We start from the raw sequence: 9,168 nt of genomic DNA, 5'->3' as shown, positions 1-9,168 counted from the left end.
AGCTCTCTTAGTCTTAATTCCCCTTGTTTACTGACGCACACCCACCAAACCCGAAAGTCAGTTGCCCTGTTGTTATTTTTTCATTCAGCAGCCTAACAGCCCATGGATAGAAGCTGTTCTTTACCCTGTTGGTGCGACTAATCATGCTTCTATATCTTCTGCCTGAGGGCATGAGATCAAGAAAGTGCCGGCCAGGGTGTGAATCATCCCTGAGAATTTTCCTCACTCTCCTGAGGCAACGTTCTTCTGCTATTTCGTCCAGCGGATTCATGGGACAGCCCATAATATCTTGTGCTGTATTCACCACCCTCTGTAGGCACTTCCTATCAGTTGATGTCAAACCAACATCCCACACCTGATGCAGTATGAAAGGACACTTTCTATTGTGGACCGGTAGAAGGAGATCATCAAACATTGATTAACATCGTTCTTTCGCAATACTCTGAGGAGATGGAGTCTCTGTTGGGCTTTCTTAACCACCTGGGTTGTATTGATTTTTAAGTAAGGTCTTCACTGATATAAACTCCTAGGAATTTAAAGGAAGAGACTTTCTCCACACTGATTTAACAATCAGTCCCCATACAAAAGCCACTGAAGTCGAAAAGTGTCCCCGGATTCATTGGAAAAAATCTGGTAACCTTATTTTAAGTGTTACTTAAGAGAGCAATGGGGACTTGCATACACAGAGATGCATACAATCCTGTATGCGTCTACTCAAAAGCCTGTCCCATTGAGCTCAAGGGTGCTAGTGCTGAGACAGGCGCTTTCAGGATTGCAGCCCCTGGTGGCAATCCTCTACTCAAGTTCCTAGGCTGCAATCCTATGCCCACTTACTTGAGAGTAAGCCCCACTTAGCTCAAAGATGCGCCATAAAAAAAGATTGCATAGAACACGCTGAATTTATCTGCATCACCACCCAAAAAAGGGATGCAGGATCTGAAAACTTGGGTTCATCGCAGGATCACAGAATTGGAAGGGACCCCCCAGTGGTTATCCAATCCAACCCCCCTAAAATACAGAAATCTCAGCTAAAGCATCCATAGGAGATGGTCATCAAGGAAGGAGAGTCTACCACCTTCCGAGGGAGAGCTTTCCACTGCAACATCTCCGTGAACTAGGAGCTAGCCAGATTCAGGATCTCAATACCAGACTTGGGATCTGACCGGTTCCATCGGGGATGGGCGAGCAAAGGTGTGGTGTAGTGGTTAAGAGCAGTAGTCACGTAATCTGGGTAACCGGGTTCGCGTCTCCGCTCCTCCACATGCAGCTGCTGGGTGACCTTGGGCCAGTCACACTTCTTTGAAGTCTCTCAGCCCCACTCACCTCACAGAGTGTTTGTTGTGGGGGAGGAAGGGAAAGGAGAATGTCAGCCGCTTTGAGACTCCTGAAGAGGAGTGAAAGGCGGGATATCAAATCCAAACTCTTCTTCTTCTTCTTCTTCTCTTTTCGCTTTCAGAAAGCACACATAGGTTCAAGAGGACTAGGCACCTGGCTCTCCCGCATGGGCAGGGGGGGGGAAGCTTTAAATAAATAAAACTGGAACCCCCCAAGCTCAAGGGCTCCATTGGTAGGGAAGGAAGAGACTGGATTTCCAGGCGTGTGAAATGGGAGGAAACTGCTTCCATCTACCGAGGTTCACAACTGGGGGAGGGGGACATTTATTGCAATGCAATGCAGTCCCGGGTTCAAATCTCTGACAACTCCAGTGCATAGCTGTCAACCTTCCCTTTTTTTGTGGGAAATTCCCTTATTCCAGTGCCGTTTCCCGCTGCTATCCCAGACTCTTAGATATCCCGTAGACTGTCCCCGGGGACAGGTGAGGCTGCTGATCCCTTATTTTCAAATCTGAACGTTGACAGCTATGCTCCAGTAAAAGTATCTCAGTGCTTCTCATTGTTTTGTGCCATAAACGATGCTGCTGATTAGCAGATCAGTGAAGATCTCTACCAGTGATCATCGTGAGCTATGGGATCATCTGATGCACCAAGCAGCTCCTTCCGCTGCTCGTTAAGAGGTAGGAAATTAAAGAATAAAGCACAGACGCGGGTGGTGCTGTGGGTTAAACCACAGAGCCTAGGGCTTGCCGATCAGAAGATCGGCAGTTCAAATCCCCGTGACCGGGTGAGCTCCCGTTGCTCGGTCCCTGCTCCTGCCAACCTAGCAGTTCAAAAGCACACCAGTGCAAGTAGATAAATAAGTACCTTCCGTGCACTGCTCTGGTTTGCCAGAAGCCGCTTAGTCATGCTGGCCACATGACCCGGAAGCTGTACATCGGCTCCCTCGGCCAATAAAGCAAGATGAGCGCCACAACCCCAGAGTCGGCCACAACTGGACCTAATGGTCAGGGGTCCCTTTACCTTTTAAAGCACAGAGAAACATTGTGCTGAGAGGAGGACAAAAGCCCATGTTATGTAGTAGGACCATTTCTTTCCATCAGTAGCCTTGGTAGAGAACAAGGACGGGAGTTTGAATTTCGATAAGCAGACAGGTGCTGCGTTGAGGACTCATTCATTCTGTCCCAACCCATGTTGAAAACAAACACAAGACTCGCAAACTGAAGGACAACATGTTTTGTTTTTTTATTGCTACCAGAAGACTTTCCCCAGCATGACCGCTGAATGCAATACCTTCCAAGGGGGCTGTAAAGGGAGCTTTAAAATCGAGATCCTTACGAGAAGCTGAAGTACACTCTTTAGAGGTTTTCTTTGCTCCTCCTTCAAGGCTGAAAAGTTACATTAACATAAAAGTTGGGGAGTGGGAGAGTGGGGGGAGAGAACTCTGTGCTGATCATTTTACATATTACAAGTGAAAACACACAATTACTAAACTGCCCCAGCGCAGACAAACAGCAGTGCCAACATCACCAAAGGTTTTTTTCCTCCCCGTTGAATTACATTTTGCATTTGATGCATATTTCATTCAACTTGTGTATGTATACGTGTGTGCGCTTGTGTAAAAGCCCATTGAAGTGTTTGCTTTGGTCAATCTAATGGCAACCAGAAAGATTGCTTCCGCTCTTGTGTAAAATTTAACATTCTCGTTCATCTGCCTGCGAATTGAACTTTCCAAAGCAAAATACAACTGTCCGAACGCAAATCTTCCATTGCGAAGATCTGGGTTTAAATTTTATTTAACGCAGGACAGTTCACAAGCACCCTTTTCTCCCCCTCCCCCTTTCTCCACCCCCCGATTTTAAATGCAGACCTAATTTTAGATATCACATTTAAAACACCAAAGTGCTAAATGACAAAAAAAACATGAGAGACGGACGAGGAGGAGTTTCCTGTCTTGTTTGCGGAGGGGGGGAATAAAAAGAAAGGCTGCCCGAGTAAAAGTGCAAAAATACAGGAAGTCACACACAAGACATCCAGAAAGCTAAAAAAAGAGGAATAGGTGAAGAGGGCGCTCTCAGAGTGAAACTAACTCAGAACGAGAGGCTGCAAAGCTAGAACTTTGGAAAGGATTTTTTGCACACTCTGTGTAAAACCTCCCAACGCAGTGGATGGAATTACAACACACAAAACAGCAGATTTAATAAAACAGTGGAATGGAGGACGCTAGAAAGAAACAATTTTCTGCTACTTTTTTTGTTCGGTTTTTGGGTCATTTTTAAAAGATTTTTTTAATACTTTTTGTGGTTGGTTTTTTTTTTTTTAAGTACTTAAATCATAGTTGAACTATAATTAGCCACACAAGGACAGGAGAGGGTGGGGAGAGGGTGGAATCTTATTTTAAAGGATAACTTAAGCTCCCTTCTGCTTCGGCCCTGAAAGGTACAGCCTTCGCTCCTGTCAGCGCGGTAGCCGTATTGCGGCCCATTCTCACGGGCGCAGGAAGGAGCCCCTTTCCGCCAGAGGCTGCACAGTGCAGATGCGCAGCTAGCTACATAACGGAAACAGGCTGCAAGGGAGGGCAGGGCGATGCGGATGCCGCTTGCCGCGACGCGTCGGCCCCGCAGGCGGAGGCGGCCTTGCCCTCTAGGGCTGCTACGGCCTCGGGAGCATTCTCCTCGTTGTACAGGCGCTTGATCCCGTCGTAGAAGTCGTCCACCTCCATCTCCTCCACTTTGCGCTTGGCCGTCGCCTGCTTGCACCTGCCGGGGGCCGGCCGCCGCCGCCGAGAGAGCGCAGCGGAGGTCTTGACTGGCACTTCTGGCTTGTCCTTGGAGCCTGGGTGGAATCGGAAGCCCGGTCCGGCGTGGCAGGTCACCAGGTTGTGCTTGAGGGGGCTGTAGACGTAGACCGAGTTGGGCGGCGGAGACGGCTGCAAGCTGGAAAGGTGCTGTGCGACCAGCTCCCGGCAGTGGATGAGCTGGGAGCTGTCCATCTGGATTCAGAGAGGAGAGGAAGAAGCAAAGAGTCATCTACTTGCCAGCTCACATCGGGGAATCGAGCCACTGGCTTTGCGGGGTCAGCCAGCCAATGCGCCAAAAGCTTTCATCCCCAACCAATCACAAGCTCTGCTCCTGCGCATGGAAACAGCTGAGCTGTATTTCTGTGCAGTTATTCATGTGTGATGCGCACAGCCTCTGCGCCCAACAGTTCACGGCCTAGGACCCTCGTACCTACGGGACCGCCTCTCCCGGTATGCCCCGTGGAGGACCTTAAGGTACATAAATAAAGGTAAAGGGACCCCTGACCATTAGGTCCAGTCGTGACCAACTCTGGGGTTGCGGCGCACACCTCGCTTTACTGGCTGTACAGCTTCCGGGTCACGTGGCCAGCATGACTAAGCCGCTTCTGCCGAACCAGAGCAGCGCACGGAAAGGCCGTTTACCTTCCCGCCGGAGCGGTACCTATTCATCTACTTGCACTTTGACGTGCTTTCGAACTGCTAGGTTGGCAGGAGCAGGGACTGAGCAATGGGAGCTAACCCTGTCGTGGGGATTCGAACCGCTGACCTTCTGATCAGCAAGTCCTAGGCTCTGGTTTAACCCACAGCGCCACCCGTGTCCCAAAGTACATAAATACAGTGGTACCCCGCTAGACGAATGCCCCGCTAAACGAAAAACGCACAAGACGAAAGGGCTTTCCGATATATTTTCCGCTTCGCAAGACAAATTTTTCTATGGGGCTGTCTCGCAAAACGAATTTTTTTTCATGGTCTCCCGGTTTTTTTGCCTTTTCTGAAAGGCGCTAAGCCGCTTATCTGCAAATTGCCGCTTATCCGCTAATCCGCTTATCGGTCAATTACCGCTTATCAGCTGATCCGCTGATAGCGGAGCTCCGCAAGACGAAAATCCCTGCAAGACAAAGGCACCTGCAGAACGGATTAATTTCGTCTTGCGGGGCACCACTGTAGTAACACCATAGAGGTCCTGGGCCGGAAAGAAGGAAGGAAGGAAGGAAGGAAGGAAGGAAGGAAGGAAGGAAGGAAGGAAGGAAAGAAGGAAAGAAAGGAAGGAAGGAAGGAAGGAAGGAAGGAAGGAAGGAAGGAAGGAAGGAAGGAAGAAAGAAAAGGCAAGGCTTGTCATTCTCAACTAGGCCTCAGGGCTCTTGCTCCCTCATTGCGCCAGGCCTACCTGTGCCTTCTGGAGCAGCTCAATGATGAGGGCGAGCCAGTCAGGGATGAGTTTCTCCACTTCCAGGCTGACGATGGCCAAGGCCAGCATGGACCCCTTGAACTGGAGCAGCTGGTAGCAGGCCAGGCAGTGGAGCAGCTGCTTGGTGAGAAGAGCCACATGCTGAGACGGGTTCATCTTGGACAAGGTGGTCAGCAGTTGAGGCCGGGTGGATAAGGCCACCGCGTGGAACTTGGGAGAGAAAGGGCAGCGTAACTAAGGCATAACTTAGGAAACGGCTGCCCTGAGGGCACCAATTCAGCTTAAAACCAATTCTGCCGGAGGAAAGGCAGTTTCGGGAAGGCAGCGCCAGTTCCCTGATATAGTGCCAACATACCTGAAGGAGCGTTTCCAACCCCATCGTTCAGCCTGGACACTGAGGTCCAGCTCCGAGGGCCTTCTGGCGGTTCCCTCGCTGCGAGAAGCCAAGTTACAGGGAACCAGGCAGAGGGCCTTCTCGGTAGTGGCACCCGCCCTGTGTAACGCCCTCCCATCAGATGTCAAAGAGAAGAACAACTACCAGATTTTTAGAAGACATCTGAAGGCAGCCCTGTTTAGGGAAGCTTTTAATGTTTAATAGGTTATTGTATTTTAATATTCTGTTGGAAGCAGCCCAGAGTGGCTGGGGAAACCCAGCCAGATAGGCGGGGTATGAATAATACATTATTATTATTATTATTATTATTATTATTATTATTATGCCTAAAAACAGCCTGCTGGATCAGGACAATGGTCCATCTAGTCCAGCATCCTGTTCCTAACAAGATGCCCATGGGAAACCTGCAAGCAGGATTTGAGCACAACAGCAAAGATAGCCACCTCCTCCGCCAATTTGTCTAATGCTGTTTTAAAGCCACACACACCAGTAACTCGCATTGCGGTGGCTGGGATTAAACAGCTTTGAAACCAATTTGAAGGGCGTCATTCTGGAAAGCCAGAGTTAGAACATCCTCAGTGTTCATCCAGTGACAGAGCTCTCCCCACCTCTCTAGGTAGAGGACGGTTAAGTCCAGTCAAAGGCGACTATGGGGTTGTGGCACTCATCTCGCTTCAGGCCGAGGGAGCCGGCGTTTGTCCACAGACAGCTTTCCGGGTCATGTGGCCAGCAGGACTAAACCGCTTCTGGCACAACAGGACACTGGGACGGAAACCAGAGCGCACGGAAACACCATTTACATTCCCGCCACAGCGGTACCTATTTATTTACTTGCACTTTGACGTGCTTTCGAACTGCTAGGTTGGCAGGAGCAGGGACCAAGCAACGGGAGTTCACCCCGTCGTGGGGATTCAAACCTTCTGATTGGCAAGCCCAAGAGGCTCAGTGGTTTAGACCACAGCGCCACCCGTGTCGGATGTCGGCACATCCTCCCAGGCAAACCTACACGTTTTCTCACCTGGCTTCAAAACCTTCAGAATTAGAAAGCCTTTAAAAACAACAGCGAATTCTGTGCTGCATTTGCACATGGTGGCACTGTGGGAAACATACAGTGATGGCCCCCGACTACTGATGCAATTCAAATTTTAATTCTGATTCACTCCATCCCAAAGGCTCTTTTTGGAAACAACAACATGTGAAAGAGTGGCCTGGCATGAAGGAATATACCTCCCCAGTTCCTGCACGCTGGATAGAGTTGTCCCTTTTTCCACCCAACACCCCTGATAGCTTCCCACTCTTTTTTTCCCTCCCCCAAAAGGCCTTTGATTGATGTGCTTACAATATGAAGGAAGTCCAGAGGTGTGGCTATGTGCAAATCCCAGTTCAACTTGTCCAGAATGATCTTCTCCATCCTGCGAATCTCCGCTGGGGAACAGCCACAAAAGCTGTCCCTGGCCAAGACCTTCAGTACCGGAACCCTCTGCAAAAGTCAGAGCAGAAAGAAAACAGTTGCTATGAGGCAGGCTACAAGCCGCAGGTCGAAACCTATGCTCAGTCAGGAAGCACACTGGGTGATCTGGGAAGAGCAATCTTCACCCAATTGTTGCATGGATGGTGATGATTTTGGTTTATGTCCCACCCTTTTAAAGATCTCAGGGCGGTGTACAACATTAAGGACACATTTTGCAGGGCGTAAAAACAAAAACGCAGTAAAAAGCATACTATTGGACATGATGGATTTTTTGGAGCTGGCCGACCTGACTGGAAGAATTCGCAACCAGAAAGAAGAGGAGAGACAAGAGGATTGGAAGAAATTTAAATAATATTTAGCTAAAAACTGCAATATAAGATGATTAGAAAACTCTTGGAAGTAATAAATAGGCTTAGGGGTAGATTAAGAATATGTGTTAGTAAATATTAAGGATTAGAATATTAATAAAGGAGAAGAGATTAGTCAATGTTAGGAGTCAATATTATTAGAAATATGAATTTGGAGAACTGCCATACAGGTGATATAATGAAATTCAGTTAGAGGGGATGCGAGGAAGTCAGTTATTAACATTATGAGAATTAGATATCTGAAGAAATAATTCTTTTTGTGTTTAGTTTACTGTACTGTAAAGTGTTTATCTTTGCTGTGTGTTTTGTAATGTCTTTTTTTGTCATAAATGTGGAAAACCCCATAAAAAAATTTGGGGGGAAAAAGTAAAGCCCCAGCTTTAACAGGCCATAGATTATTTAATAGCAAAAGGCCTGGGTAAAGAGGAATGTTTCTGCCTAAAGATATGTAATGATGGCTCCAGGTGAGCATCTCTGAGAGAAGCATTCCACAAGCGGGGAGCAATTGCAGAAAATGCCCGTTTTGCTGGCAGGCATTCTGTTTTCCTGGTAGTCAGTAGAGCATGGGGCTCTTTAATTTCAAAGTCATGGGTAAAAGTCCCACACTGAGTGAAATACTCCTGCATTTCAGGGGGCTGGATGTTTCCAAGCACAATTCAAAGTGTCAGTGCTGAGCTTTAAAGCCCTCAACAGCCTCGGCCCAGTAGACCAGGAGCGTCTCCACCCCCATCGTTCTGCCCGGACGCTGAGGTCCAGCGCCGAGGGCCTTCTGATGGTTCCCTCACTGCGAGAAGCAAAACTACAGGGAACGAGGCACAGGGCCTTCTTGGTAGTGGCACCTGCCCTGTGGAACGCCCTCCCAGCAGATGTCAAGGAAATAAACAACTATCTGACTTTTAGAAGACATCTGAAGGCAGCCCTGTTCAGGGAAGTTTTTAACGTCTGATGTTTTATTGTGCTTTTAATTTTCTGTTGGGAGCCAGCATATAAATTATTATTATTATCATCATCATCATCATCATCATCATCATCATCATCAGAGTGGTACCTCGGGTTAAGAACTTAATTCGTTCTGGAGGTCCGTTCTTAACCTGAAACTGTTCTTAACCTGAGGTACCACTTTAGCTAATGGGGCCTCCTGCTGCCGCTGCGCGATTTCTGTTCTCATCCTGAAGCAAAGTTCTTAACCCGAGGTAATATTTCTGGGTTAGCGGAGTCTGTAACCTGAAGCGTCTGTAACCCAAGGTACCACTGTATTATTATTATTCATGCCTCTCAAGGTCCTTTCCAACTCTACAATTCTATTATTTTTGCCCTAAGACTATTGTTACTAGGTGTTGGAAGAAACAAAGATGCGCTCGTGTGTGTGATTGTGTGTGTGTCTTTTATCAAA

General features: G+C 48.1%; 1 protein-coding gene across 2 annotated transcripts in view; it reads right to left on the bottom strand.

Annotated features, from left to right (window-relative positions):
* Positions 1-2,555: 2,555 nt before the first annotated feature.
* The window catches only part of CCNI (cyclin I), a 61,604-nt gene continuing 54,991 nt past the window's right edge, over positions 2,556-9,168 (bottom strand). For both annotated transcript variants that reach the window (XM_053404360.1, XM_053404359.1), the window contains 3 exons: positions 7,276-7,416; positions 5,522-5,752; positions 2,556-4,326 (listed from right to left, as the gene is read on the bottom strand). In XM_053404360.1, coding sequence (XP_053260335.1) covers positions 3,883-4,326; positions 5,522-5,752; positions 7,276-7,416 — 816 coding nt within the window. In that variant the 3' untranslated portion in view covers positions 2,556-3,882. The remainder of the gene's footprint in view (positions 4,327-5,521; positions 5,753-7,275; positions 7,417-9,168) is intronic.

Source organism: Podarcis raffonei, chromosome 9 (assembly GCF_027172205.1).
Source record: "Podarcis raffonei isolate rPodRaf1 chromosome 9, rPodRaf1.pri, whole genome shotgun sequence".
Lineage (NCBI taxonomy): Eukaryota > Metazoa > Chordata > Lepidosauria > Squamata > Lacertidae > Podarcis > Podarcis raffonei.
The sequence above is the reverse complement of the archived record's forward strand: the minus strand, read 5'-3'. Positions and strand labels throughout refer to the sequence as shown.